Genomic DNA, 15,300 nt, shown 5'->3' with positions numbered 1-15,300 from the left:
TTACACAATATCAAACAAAGTATTATATCGAATAACAAATAGAATCTCCACGTAATTGAGGCAAGAAGAATTTTTAGGTTTTGCATCAACCGCACTGAGAACAAGGAAGTCTCAATGTCCACTTCCACATGGGCTCGTTTCACTTAGCATGAGTATTTGTCAGAATCCAGTCTTGTAACATCCTTTTTATACAAAGACAATCCTAATAAATAGCAGTATATTTATTTATTTGGCCTTTTCCTTTTCTTTTTGCTTTTTAAAAATTTTAGTGAGAAATATAAAAATGTACCTTTTTAACCATTTTAAGTGTGATTCAGTAGCATTAGGTACATTCAGTGTTGTACAACCATTACCGTCATCTACCTCCAAAACAAAACAAAACGAAACCAAACTCGCAGATACAGAGAACACAAAGAAGGGGGGCCGGGGTGGGCGAAATGGGTGATGGTGTCAAGAGGTGCAAACTACCAGTGACAAAACAAGTCAGTCCCGGGGATGTGATGTACACTGTGGTGACCACAGGCCATAATACTGTACTGTGTATGTGAAAGCTACTCTCATTACAAGAAATCAAATTCTTAACTTATTGTGGTGATCATTTTGCAATGCACATAAATGTCGAATTGTGTTTATTCCTGAAAATAAGGGAATGGTGTATGCCAATCATACTTCAACCTAGAAAAAAGTCAAATGACAATGGTACCTAATAAGAACTCCATTGAAAATTACAGAACTCTATTGAAAAATATAAAGAAATAAAAGCATAGTTACTATTTTGAGGAATTTAAATCTAGCACTGGATATAAATTATGCAAAATCTCAACGTATGATATACCACCAAATGTGGCACAGGCTACATTAGTAGATTAAACGCACTAAGCATTCTAGAATGAAGAAACGATCAAGGTCAGAATAGGGTTAGCTTATTAAGAATCAGAAGGCAGGACTTCCCTGGTGGTGCAGTGGTTAAGAATCCTCCTGCTAATGCAGGGGACACGGGTTCGAGCCCTGGTCCAGGAAGGTCCCACATGCCTTGGAGCAACTAAGCCCGTGAGCCACAACTTCTGAGCCCACGTGCCACAACTACTGAAGCCCACACACCCAGAGCCCACGCTCCGCAACAAGAGAAGCCACTGCAATGAGAAGCCTGCACACCGCAACGAAGAGTAGCCCCTGCTCGCCACAACTAGAGAAAGCCCGTGCGCAGCAACAAAGACCCAACGTAGCCAAAAATAAATAAATAAATAAATAAATTTTAAAAATAAATAAAAAATAAAAAGTTCAATACATTTACTTAAAATACTGGCCTGTATTTAACAAAGCCAAAATGCTCTGCTATCCGGTGATTTATCAAGTTCAGCTTATAAACACCACTGCATCTAACATATCTGCTTTAAGTACAAAGATTAGAAACCCCGCACGCCCGCGCACGCTGGGGCAGACCGAGGCTTTTCTTAAGTATATCTCCTCTGTGTGTAAGATTATTTCTGTGAGAGTCACCTTTTTTCAATTCCACACGGGACCGTGGCGGAGCCGAGAGTGAAGGCAGGGATGGAAGGACCCCAGAACGGCAAGGGCGAGGGCAATGCGGGGCTGGCCCAGAGCCAGCCGGATGGCAGGGCTCCCAGGACACGCCCACCCCCACCAGACAGCCCTCCTGCCAGAGCCCCGGGCAGAGCCCCTCCTACCTTCCACGGCCTTGACCCTTTCCTCCAGCTCCCGTTTCCTCTCCTCCTTCAGCAGCTGCTCCTGCTCCTTCTTCTGCACCGCGAGGAGGATCTGGCGCTCCTCCTCCTCCTCCCTGCGTTTCTGTTTTTCTATCCTGCTGAGCACAGGGGTCTCCTGCGAGGGGCCAAGAAGTTCAGTCAACACACAATAAAGCAAGACCACGTCTCTGAGTAAAGATTCCACGTTTTCTATTCAACACATAGTGTTAGACAGCTGGGTGACTTACACCCTAACTACAAGTTCATCTTCTCATCTGTGCAATCAATGAACGGATGTAGACACACACTCACACTAAGACACAGTGGGGATGAGAACAGGTAAAGGCTTGGGCCCGATGACTGACCTACTTTGTAGTCTTTGGGAGATAATCTGGAGAGCAGACCGGAGCAGAGAGGAGACACCACTCTTAGATTTAATCTTTGATAAAAGTGGCATCTTAAAAAGCACCTTCACCTAAATAACTAAGAGAAGGATGAGCTAGCACAATTTCAGTAATGTGCACGCCTTTGAAACTCCTCACTTCTGTACTTTTCTTTACTAATCAAACAGTAAATAAAATGGAGGGTTCGGTGGGAAGGGCCACCGTTTTGCCTTAAGATACAGAAAAGAGATGAAGGTGACGGCACAGAAATGCATTGCGTCCCTCAGACTGGTGAGCTTTCCCCTTGTTTTTCAACCCAAACAGCATTCATATATAATGATTTCAGGTGGTTAGTGCGAATGCGATTGCCTAAGAAATTTAAGGAAAGAAAAGGAAAACAGGACCATTACCATCATAATTTCTGAAAGTTTTACTCTGGATATTTCCAATATAGCTAGTTCTGAGCCATTCTGTAGTCCAGAACACTCAAACTAGGACTGAAATCGTTATTTTCAATTTCTTCCCTTGACTTCTGTGCTGATGTGTAAGGTAGAACTTTTCCTTTTTTAAAATTGTTATTGAAGAGGTAATAACTGTTGCCTGCAACAGAGAACACCTGTAAGTTGCACAGACACAGGAAAATGAATCAGGTGTCTACAAGGGGAAATGCCAGCTACCCTTACAGAAAAGATACTGCTGATTATCCCACGTTAGGTAAAACTAAATCAGGAATATGACTTTTTCTTAACAGATCTTTTCAGTAGGAAGAAGACCTAATAAGAATCTTCTATGCTAGATAGCTGTATTCTGTGGAAATTACACAAGTGGTCTTAATGTGTGGGGAAAAAAAAAGATGACAGCCGACTGCCATCTATACAAAGTCATAATTAAACATTGAAACCACTCTCGTTGAAATTTTCTACTATTTTTTTTATGGTCCTTAAAACTTGTTTCGATTGTCATTTGACTCATAATTAGGAAAGCGGTCTTGCCTAGATAGTAAACCTTCTGAAAGTCAAAGGTTTTACTGTTCAAATTCTGAGCCTGACTTTAAAAAAGGTGGCTACTTGACAAGGTAAAAATATGAACTGAGTAAGAGAAGAGAGATGAAAATGAAAAAAATGTTAACCATTATTACTGCACACATGACACTGTAGTCAGCCGCCCAAATAGAATTAAACAAAGTTCCCTAAAATCTTTCTCCTATAACCAGAGTGGGCAGCGTACACGAGCTAGATGTACTTTGTGACACTGGGCTGCCGCTGGCATGGCACACGGACAAGCCTCCTAAGGCTGGGGAAGCACCTTCCCTCGCACTGCCCCCAGCTCCACAGGTCCCTAATTATTCCAACTTTTGGGCAACATCTTTACCTAGTTGAGAAGTTATAGTGGAGCTACTGTTAACAAAGCAAAGCAAACCAGAACAACGCGCCTTTACTCTTTTCAGCTATACAGTGACTCCAAGCAGACGCCCCTAAGATGTCAACTGATAGGGTGGCAGAAAGGCAGGGGATAGAGGAACACAAGCCTCGCCAAACGAATTATTTCATTCAAAGAAAAGTGCACTGCCTTCTACACATCAGACCCAATGAAAAAGCAGAGAAAAACAAGCACACAGAATAACCACTAGTTATTTACTGCACACAATGATGACAGCAATGTGTGTGTCCTGCCCCTGCCTAACAAAGGACGACAAGAGAAGTGCTCTCCCTTCAGCCAGAACAAAGACATACTAGAGAGGATCAGCATCCTAGGGAGGACTGAGGACACGCAGCCCAAGGACTGGTCACCCAAGAGTCACCTGGTCAACAAACAAGAGTGGCACTGCACGCGTGAAGACAACGGAAGGAGGGGAAAAGGGAGAAATAGATAATTACGTACATTCTAAGAATACCTACACAATTTTTTCAACAAATACAACGACGTACTATTCTTAATATGGGAAGATGTCTTACAAAGCAGTTAACAGTAGCCCCCACCAAAAAAATGAAACATGAATACAAAATTCCCAGAAGTAGATAAAACACATCCATGATCATAAGGAAAAGCAAAACAGCCTTTTCACTTACAAAACTGTAAAAGATGAAAAAAGTGACACGTCTGCAAAGACATGGTAACATGGACGCCCTCAATGAGCTGGGGACACAGATCTTCTGGAGGACAAGATGGACACACGCATCAGGAACCCTGAACAGAGTGATTGCACTGCTGTGACTTTATCTTAAAAGTGAGACAGCGAGGCAAAATATTTCTGAGTACGTTAAAGTCAACATTATTTAAAACAGTGAAAAACTGTAAATATCTTAAATGTTTAAGAATAGGTAAAATTACATAATCGCTATGCAATCATTAAAAATTGTTTCTTCTGAGGAATATTTAATGAAACATGAAAAGGCTCATGATGTTAAATGAAAAACACAGGTCACAAGACAACAGTCAGTGTGCTCCCAGGTTTGTAATAAACGCACAGAGAAAGGGCCTGAAGCAAACACATGAAACTGTAAGCAGGGAAACTGTTACCAAGTCTCCTGCACTTTTTACGTGAGTTTTCTGTAAGAGCGTGTAAATTCTTTCGGACACAGAACAGCCCCTTCCCAAATAAGCTGGGGAAATCACCTAGAATTACATGCTCTAAAACGACCCAATTTTTATTAACTTCTTACCCCCACTACCATGTGATCCCTATTAAAAGTCTAAAATTCAAAGGTTAAAGTACCAAAAGGTTACTACCACTTACAGATTTTATGGTGAGGTATTAATTGATTTTTTAATTGATTGTAAACAGCTTAAGATATTTCGATAACAATGCAGCAGGAATTTTTTTTAATTAATTTTTTTATTGGCGTATAGTTGGTTTACAATGTTGTATTAGTTTCCACTGTACAGCAAAGTGAACCAGCCATACACATGTCCACTCTCTTCTAGACTCCATTCCCAGAGAGATCATTACAGAGCACCAAATAGAGTTCCCTGTGCTATACAGTAGGTTCTTATTAGTTATCTTTTATATATTGAAGCAGGAATTTTAAAACTTAGAAAATTATAAATGTCAAGGACTGCTGCTAAATCAGAGATTCTGCATCATTCAGAAATACATGTAAAGATACTGAAGTGAAATTCACAGGAAATGAACAACTTTAAGGTGCATAACCTTAAAGGGGCATTCAGTATATTCACAACGTGTGCGACCACCATCTGTGTTAAGTCACAGAACATTTCACCACCTGAAAGAAAGCTCCGCACCCAATAAGCAGTCACTCTGCATCCCCCACTCCCCAGGCCCTGGAGACCACCAAGCTATTCTTTCTATGGATTTACTTATTTTGGACATTTCACATAAATGGGATCATACAATTTGTTGTCTAGTTAGTTCTTTTTTAAATACATTAATATTTATACTAAGCACATAAGATGTAATAATTGAATAACCTGAATTTACAGCATCTTAAAAAAGCAAACTGTTATAACAATAGCAAACAAACAATCCCGTTAAAAAATGGGCAGAGGATCTGAACAGACATTTTTCCAAGGAGGACATACAGATGGCCAACAGACACATGAAAAGATGCTCAACATCATTAATCATCAGCGAAATGCAACACCTGGTAGAATGGCCTGATGGCCATCATCAAAATGACAAGAGATGCTAAGTGTTGGCGAGGGAAAAGGGAACCCTTGTGCACAGTTGGTGGGAATGTAAATTGGTGCAGCCACTATGGAAGAGAGTATGGAGGTTCCTCAAGAAATACAAAATGGAATTATCATATGACCCAGTAATTCCACTCCTGCGTATCTTTCCAAAGAAAGTAAAAGCACTAATTTGAAAATGTATATGGACTTCTTTGTTCATTGCAGCATTATTCACAATAGCCAAGACAGGGACACAACCTAAGTGTCCATGGATGAAGAAGAGGTGGTGTATATACGATGGAATATTACTCAGTCACAAAAAGAAGGAAATGCTGCCATTTGTGACAACATGGATGACTTGAGGGCATAATGTTAAGTGAAATAAGTCAGAGACAGACAAATACTGTATGACCTCACCTGTACGTGGAATCCAAAAAAACTGAACTCACACCAAATGGATTAAAGACCCAAATGTAAGACCAGACACTATAAAATTCTTAGAGGAAAACATAGGAAAAACATTCTTCGACATAAACCACAGCAAGATCTTTTTTGACCCACCTCCTAGAGTAATGGAAATAAAAACAAAAATAAACAAATGGGGCTTAATTAAACTTAAAAGCTTTTTCACAGCAAAGGAAACCACAAACAAGACAAAAAGACAACCCTCAGAATGGGAGAAAATATTTGCAAATGAAACAACTGACAAAGGATTAATCTCCAAAATGTACAAACAGCTCATGGAGCTCAATATCAAAAAAACAAACAATCCAATTAAAAAATAGGCAGAAGACCTAAATAGACATTTCTCCAAGGATGACAGATGGCCAAAAGGCACATGATAAGATGCACAACATCACTAATTATTAGAGAAATGTAGATCAAAACTACAATGAGGTATCTCCTCACGCTGGGTCAGAATGGCCATTATCAAAAAATCTAGAAACAGTAAATGCTGGAAAGGGTGTGGTGAAAAGGGAACCCTCCTGCACTGTTGGTGGGAATGTAAGTTGATAACAACCACTATGGAGAACAGTATGGAGGTTCCTTAAAAAACTAAAAATAGAACTACCATATGACCCAGCAATCCCACTACTGGACATATGCCCTAAGAAAACCATAATTCAAAAAGAGTCATGTACCACAATGTTCATTACAGCTCTATTTACAACAGCCAGGACATGGAAGCAACCTAAATGTCCATCGACAGATGAATGCACAAAGAAGATATGGCACATATATACAATGGAATATAACTCAGCCATAAAAAGAAACGAAATCGAGTTATTTGTAGCGAGGTGAATGGACCTAGAGTCTGTCATACAGAGTGAAGTAAGTCAGAAAGAGAAAAACAAATACCGTATGCTAACGCATATACATGGAATCTAAAAAACAAACAAAAAAAAGGTACTGATGAGCCTAGTTGCAGGGCAGGAACAAAGAGGTAGACATAGAGAATGGATGTGAGGACATGGGGTGGGAGGGGGAAGCTGGGGCAAAGTGGGAGTAGCATGGACATATATGCACTACCGAATGTAAAACAGTTAGCTAGTAGGAAGCAGCAGCATAGCACAGGGAGATCAGCTCGGTGCTCGGTGCTTTGCGATGACCTAGAGGGGTGGGATAAGCAGGATGGGAGGGAGGCTCCAGAGGGAGGGGACGTGGGGACATGTGTATGCATATGGCTGATTCGCATTGGTGTACAACAGAAACTAACACAACATTGTGAAGCAATTTTACTCCAATAAAGATCTATTTAAAAAAAAAAGGTGGTAAAAAGGTACAAACTTCCAGTTATAAAATAAATAGGTGACCATAGTTAATAATACTGTATTGTGTATGAGAAAGCTAATAAGAGAGTAGATTTTAAAGGTTCTCATCATAAGAACAAATCTGTAACCGTGTGAGGTGATAGATGTTAACTAGACCTATTGGTGATCATTTTGCAGTGTGTACAAATATCAGATCATTATGCTGTATACCTAAAACTAATGTTATAAGTCAATTACATCTTAAAAAAAAAAAGTCTGTCATTTGGAGAACTCGACAACAACAAAACTCAAAGCCCCAGGAGCGCCCAGGAGCAAGAAGGAAGGTCCAGAATCTGTGCTGCGATGTCCTGACCGCCCCTGCCCACAGTGGCCCTTCTCCGGGGTTTCAATCCCTGCCTGGTCCCCAACTGCTTTCTCCAGACTGCCCCCACCCTGGGTTGCCTGCTGGCATAAGAACACCTCTGCTTAAGTGAGATACCTCTTTGCCTCACAATTTCTCATGCCCCTTTCTCCTTCATCGTAACGTGTTATAATTTCAGCAGTTCCCATCTGATATGAATTCTGAACAATTACCATTTTATATAAATTGTATCACACACATTTGGGAAAAAATATGTACGTGGTGCACCAAGAGTCTGTTTTAAATTTCCGTGCTACTTTTCAGCAGTTGGCGGGACTTAGGACCTGAAGACACCTGTGGCAGTTCAATAGTTTAAACTTCAGTAGTTTAAAGAACAAGTACATACAGTCGAGTCAACAAAAACCAAAACAAAAAACTAGCAGTTAAAAAAAAAATCTTACACTGTTTTGCATTGCAACTTTTTTTCTTTAGAAGGGGTCAGCTGCAGACGGGGCAGGGCTGTGTTTAATGCTGTGCAGAGAAGAGGCCTGTGGGACCGGGACAGGGTTTCAATGAGAAGCTAATTAGAAACAGCACTTTGAAATCCTCTCAATTATTACAAACAGAATCTGGCTGAAGCTGAGCCCAGGACTCCCCGTCCATGCCCCCCACCCATCCCCAGCACACATGGGACCCGAGCTCCCTGGCAATGGCATGTCCAGAGTCTCCTGACAAAAACAGTCCAGGAGGTCAGGGAGACAGTGTCCCTTCGCTGGTATTTCCCCAGGAGTCATAATTAAAAGACTTTCTGAGGCACTAAGATTGGACTCCTGGGTGACCAGAAACCCTGCCTGTAAGCCATTAAAGACCTGAAGATTTTCTGCTGTTTAAACAAAAGCACAAAACTCATGCCACACTGAAGGCTTTCTCCAGGAGGTTCAGCACTGTAACCGACATCAAGAGTCTCTTCAGTACCATGGTTACTTGTATCTAAGACCAAAGAGCAGAATAAACAAACAACGCTGCAAATAACCTAAAACTTGAGTGTTTGAAGCTAGGCTTTTGCTGGCAGCAGTGAAGAACCTGCCTATCTGTATTCAGATTACTCTGCAACCAGATGTAAACTAGGGCATTTAGGACTCAGCCCAGGGCAGTGAGCAGAAAATGGGAAGGCTTTCAAGGAGGTGGTAACTGTCCAGATACAAAGGCAGCGAGAGCCCGTCAAGGGGAATGAGGCAGAAAACCAGTTGAGAACTATGGCTGGACAGCCTGACTGAGGCCACCTCCAACCAGGGCCTCGAGGGAAGAAGGGACTGGGGAGACCTGCAAATCAGGCAGAACAGGACCGCCTCAGTTTACCTTCTGGTACAGACATACTTACGAGCTGAAGAAAAAAGACACAGAGGATAAGTCCAAATATACTGGAAATATAGAAATTTATAAATGAGCTTTTCCCCTTTCGGGGATCAAGGTAGGATGTACTCGGTTAATGGCCAGGTCCCTGAACACACAATCCTGCAGTCACATCAACGATCGCGAGGCTGCGAGGCCACAGAGGGTCCACACTGTCACAAGCCAGCCAGACACGGCCTCCAGGGGAAACGTGCTCTGACCACTAACTGCTTGAACAGCCAATGGGATGGATGCTAAAAGGAGACAAGGCATTAGAAAGTGGAGCGAGTCTGGGAACTGGGCAGCAGGGGTGGCGGGGGGTGCCCCCTCACTCCTGCCCACGCCCCCCTCCCCCGTCCAACCCCTGTCATCAAACATCCCCCCCTGCAGTTCAGGTCCCTCGGGCCTCATTCCGCCCCCATCCGCCCACTTTTACATTTCAGTAAATACAAACAGCAGCTTCGTCCCTTCTTACCACTGTGATGCTGCACCATGTCACAGAACAGAAGTTCCCAAACAGAGGTGGCTCCCGGAGGCCGCTCGCCCCGAAGCATGTCTTCACCAAACACTGTCTCAACTCCTGCCCTGCCCCTCCCAGTCTGCGTCTCCGCCAGGGAAACGTGAGCGCCCCTACCACACAGGGAGCACCGAGAGCCCGTGGACGGCCTGCTCCAACTAAGGAAACGGGACCTGAAATGCCGAGAGCTCTCCTCAATGCTGCTTCCTCTGCACTTTGTCACTATTCCTTTGTTTTCTTTCATGGCCAGACTTCTCCAGAGGACAAATACCACTCTGACCAATAACTCCTCTTTTACTCACTTGCAACTCGACCTTCATTCCTATCATCCTCTAGTGAAACGCTCCCCCCAAAGGCCATCCTCCCCTCTAGGCCCATGCTCCCAGAGCAGGGACCCTACAGCTACTTGCTCACCTTGCAGTTCTTCCTGATGGGGTCTGACCAAAGATGTACCTTCCTGAAACAACGATCGAACGACATAGCCTCTGACCACTGCCTCCCATGGACAAACAAGCAGGGGACGGCCAGGGAACTCCAAAGTCTGACTGTTCCAGCCCAACCGCCACTGAGTCACAACACATCTTACACACCAGCCACGACTCAGCACACACGCTCTCCGACTGCACTGCACACGACCCTGCCTCTGTACTTCTGCTTGCCTCGACCCTCTGCCTGCACTGCCACCGTCAAAACCTCAGCCACCCTGCAGGGCTCAGGTGACACGGTTCTGCTGCTCCAACTCAGCCCCAGTTCCTTCCATCTTTGCCTCTTGCGTTCCTACTACACGTGTGTCTCTTACGGAACGAATCATTCTCCTTGGAATGACAGTAAATAACGATGTGAGTATCATCCCCGGAGATTAGGGGAGCCAAACAGTCAACTTATGTCTTATTTTTACAATGCCTTCTCTTTCTAGAAATGTATCTTATGTAAAAGAATACTGAATAAAGGCTTGATGTTTTAAAAATGAAATCAAGGTAAATAAAGAATTTGGGATAGAAGGAGTACACGAAATAAAACGGGACAATCTTTTCTCTCTGCTCGCTCTCACACACACACCTACTGCTCAGTGGACTTGACGGACAGGGGGTCAGACCCCCGCCCAGGCTGCAATCCTGCCCGTGTCCTCTGTGGACGCCTCCCCTGCAGTTACAAGTGAGGAAGAGCGAGGACAAGGGGGGTGAGGGTGTCCTCAGCTGCTGCTGGTGATGCCGCTGCCACCAGTCGAGAGAGGCCTGGAAGGGCCAGGTGAGGCTCCACCTAAACGAGGGCCCGTGGCACCCCAGGCCAGTCAGCAAAAATGACACTCAGCTCTGCAAGGCCCCACGCAGCTTATTCACTTAAAAATGCTCAATAAAGCTCAGAGGTACCATGTGTCAAACTCCCTGAACGGTTTAAACATTTTTAACAAGTTTTGTTTCAGATTACCAAGGGAAAGCCATGTTTTATCACCTGTGGTTGCCGGGAATGGCTCTCAAAGGCGGATCCTGAGCAGCCGGAGGGCAGCTCTCCTTTAAAGGCAGTTCTATGGCCAGTGAGGCTGGAATAGGTAGGAGGACGAGAGACGACAGACTCAGCCACGAGGGACCGAAGAGCTTCCTGGGGGTGTTAGAGCCCCAGATGATGTCAGAGGCTCGGCAGCGGCCGTTACAGGGAACTTCAAAGAAGGCCAACGTCAGCGTTGGAATTTCTGTGGACTGAGGCCCAGAGCCTCACCATCATAGCCTCGTATTAAGAAATGGGAAGCAAGGGCTGTGCAGGTGAGGTGAGTACGCCCTGCAGCGTCACATCAGCATCATGTACGTGTGTCTGGCACCACTTAACTGAAAAGCTTGAGACTTGTGGCATCAACGAGGTAAAGCAACAAAGGAGGGAAAAAGCTCAGTGGTGCTAATGCCACTAAGTGGTGGTTTATGCAACCCAAATGAACCACAGAACGGCAGGAGATCTGCTGAGATGGGGGAATCTAGAAAGCTTTTCCATTATGAGAATGACCAGCCTCAGTACAGATGAAACCCCACTGTCAAAGGGGGCACGACCCCCTTTACCCCAAAAGCTACTGCAGCAACTCCTCAAATGTGCCTATGAGCGACTCCTTCGGAAGTTCAGGCCCAGGGGAAAAGCCCTCAGGCCACGAGCTCTCTCAGGGGACCAACAGCAAAGGGGCCAGGGGGCCACCTCCACCTCTGCCGAGTGAGGCAGGCGCTGGGGCCAGACAGCGCGGCGGTTTCCCTGTCCTCACAACCATCTTCTATGTGACTTATCAATTTATCTGTTAAAGACCTGATGTGTATTACACACCTGACTATCACTGTCTGTAACCTTAGCTAAAATGCTTTCACTAGTCTACACCCCCTTGACTTTAATCTTGCCATAAAAGTTTAACTTTCATGTGGTCAAAGCGGCCTTACCTTCTGGTTCTTTCATTATTTCAAAGTTTACAGGACTATCATACCTCCATGAGTTATCCCATCAGCTTTGCCTCTCTGTAGACTTGCAATTATTTTGGTAAGAAATGTGGATTTAGTTTTCTATCAAAATTCCTCACCAGTTACAAGCCGCCAGAAACAATGGAGGGACCAAGTGTCAATCCATTGCTAAGTACTAGGCCAGGTACTGGACAATGGTCCTTCCCACAGAAACTGGGAAGTTACAGCACTTCATTTTACTAATAAGAAAATTGAAATTCAGAGCTATCAGGAAGCTCATCCAAACGGGCAGCTAGAAGAGGGCGGCGCCACACCTCCGGGGGGTCCTAGAGGAAAGCTCATGACACGCAGCCTCCCAGACCCTGTGGCTCTGCACCTGTCATGTTGCACTGTAATCTGTAACAGTGTCTATTCTGTTTTACTGGCATGTGATTTCCATTTCACATTCAAATCATCGGTGTGTGTATTACTAGAACAGACCCCTTTCGGCCAGTATAACTTGGATGGGTACTGGTAGGTTCACACAGTCACTGTCAAAGGAAGAATCTACACAGTGTGTGTGTTTTAACTTAATGTACAAAAATGTACTGCCATTCACCGATCATATGATGCAGGCCCACTGAGGGGGTTCCCGGAGATTCCCTCCTAATAATCACCCTCTTAAACCTTTATCTGCCCTTCCAGTTTTGTTTTCATAATCGCAAGTGAGATGTTAACGATACTTGCAATCCAAATACCGAAACCATAAGATTGTAATGAATTTTTTTCCTTTCATCTTTTACTATTTTATCCTAATTTGACAGTCAACCTTTCAGAAGCAACTCATCTTTAACGTTTTTGTTTAATAAAAACTTTTTATAGAAAATTTTATGCCCTTATTTTGTTTCATAATATTTAATTGTGTAAATTCAGTAACGAGTACAATGGACACACACAGGTCTGTGAAAACATCAGCAGGATGCCCAGCTCGCAGGTTGTCATTTCCCGTGGGTGGCCTCTCGAATGAAGACCCCCCCCCCCCCGCGGGTGCTCCTGATGTCTGGCCTCTGTGCCAGGACAAGGCAGTGCAGTCACCCCACTGCCCCCACCCGCAATATCTACGTTCACCGGGTATTCTGGAGGAGAGCTCTGTGATGCTGGGACTTGGCTAAGGCGACAACAAACCTCAATTTATCTTGGTGACTACTGACATCTAAACTTTCCTTCAAGAAACAGAGAGGTCTGGCATCCTTACTCAAGATGTGAAGAGATACATGTACTCACATTTCTGTACCTTCTTCTTTCTCATCAATTCTGCACAAGCATAGTCAGATTCACAGCAGCACCTGTTCTGCTGCTGTGGCCAGTAACTGCTAACCTTTAGCAGGCACAGGAATGAATCACAGAGCAACAGAACCACTTCCAGCCATCCTGCCAGGCTGGGACGAGAGCAGGGCGGGATCCGGCGTCTAGCGCGGCCCAGGTGACGCCCACGCAGGACCTCGGGAGCCAGCACTGCAGTGAGCGCTAAGCAACAGACTTCGTTAAGTGCAATTCTATTCCCCTAGACGAAATGCTCTAAAATTCTGCCTCTTACTCTTTTCTTACGTCACACACACAAGACTTCCAAGACAGTATTCCCGTATCACACATGCCACTTAACCCCGATGGGCTATGAGTTAGTATTCTTTCGATGAGCAAACAGTCTTTATTTGTTAGTGCACTTTTAAAGGCTTGACATTTATATTATTGAATGAAGAGCGTATTTAAATTCATCAGGAATGGGGCACTAAGATAACTATATCTCATTGGACACAGTAGCCAAGCCACTTCTTTTTTCATTTTTGAACTGTTTGGAAATTATCTTTTCGTAAAGGTTTAGAAAATTTTACCTGTGAATAAATCTAAATGATTCTGGAGCTTTTGATGGGATGCTTTTGTGAAAACTCTTCTTCCCTAATTACTGGTCTGCTAAGGTTTCTGGTTGCATAATTTAGATTCTGGGGTTTTTTTTGGGAAATCAACACCCCATTTCACTAAGGCTTGCAAATTTACAGCACTGTATAGCTTTCAAAATATCAAATCTATTATTTCTTTTTTCAGCTTCTAATTTCATGGTTCTTGAAATTTGTATTTAAGGTTTACCTTAATTTTTTCTTCTCTTGCAAAGAATCAACTCCTGAAATTTTCTGTATCAAAACCATCTGTTTTATGCTTGTAAGTTTTTTCCCTTAGTTACACTATTCAAAAGTCTGAGGTTGAATATCGCAGTTAAAAAGACAAATTATAAAAGAAAGTTTAAGCAGGTTAGGTACATGCCTTACAGATGATTTAAGGTGCTGTCATTAATCATACCAATAAAGTCATATACAAGGTTATGTAAAGTTATAAAACCATCTCTATTTAATAGCTACTTTAAGAAAACTAGATTACATATTTCAAGTCCTGGAAAAATGGTCACAGTGTGCTGCGGAGGACAAGATCCAAGTGTAATTACAGTCAACGGGATTAAGGACGTCGATGGGGAGATGCTCACCCATGAAAATGCAATTCCGTGACTTTCTAAAGTTCACCCCAAAGCACCAACCTGCTCAATGGTTACAAATATCATTGGAGTCACGACAAATCAAGCAATGTATCTGTCACTGTGTCCCTCCCTGAGGGTGCTGCAGCAAGAGTTTATAAACACTTTCTCCTCAGATGTCAGGGGCAGTGCTCGCATTTTTCTGTCTTCTATTAACAAGTATTAGGAATCAGGAGCATCAGATTTATGGAAACTGGATGGTTGTCAGGCATCCACCACAGAACGGGCGTTCCAGGAGGTCACCTGTGGGGTTACAATGATGGGGAAGACATGGCCCCTGATCCGGAGTTGCTCAGACAGCTCCCAATGAAATGAAGTCGGGAAGTGCACTGGGGGAGGACACCCTCGCTTGGGAGAGGCAGGGGAGAGCTCACAGACACAAGGCCCTCAAGTGGGGCTTCTGAGAGCCTCGGAACAGGCGGGGGCAGGCGGGGTGCAGGACGAAGCCAGGATTCAGTGCCCTGCAGTCAGAGGGGGCAGCCGCGGGGAGCCGGCACTAGAGCCACAGAGAAAAGCACCTTCAGAGCCTGCTGTTAGAGGGAGACAGACCAGAAGATGATCTTTCTTT

At 43.9% G+C, this 15,300-nt stretch overlaps 1 protein-coding gene across 5 annotated transcripts in view; it reads right to left on the bottom strand.

Annotated features, from left to right (window-relative positions):
- Positions 1 to 15,300, bottom strand: part of CECR2 (CECR2 histone acetyl-lysine reader) — a 154,469-nt gene that overhangs the window by 28,043 nt on the left and 111,126 nt on the right. For all 5 annotated transcript variants that reach the window (XM_082420839.1, XM_082420840.1, XM_082420841.1 and 2 more), the window contains one exon: positions 1,689 to 1,842. In XM_082420839.1, coding sequence (XP_082276965.1) covers positions 1,689 to 1,842 — 154 coding nt within the window. The remainder of the gene's footprint in view (positions 1 to 1,688; positions 1,843 to 15,300) is intronic.

This window comes from Balaenoptera physalus (assembly GCF_965194825.1).
Source record: "Balaenoptera physalus genome assembly, chromosome: 13".
In the NCBI taxonomy this organism is placed as follows: Eukaryota; Metazoa; Chordata; class Mammalia; order Artiodactyla; family Balaenopteridae; genus Balaenoptera; species Balaenoptera physalus.
Note: the sequence above shows the minus strand (reverse complement) of the source record. Positions and strands in the feature narration are given on the sequence as shown.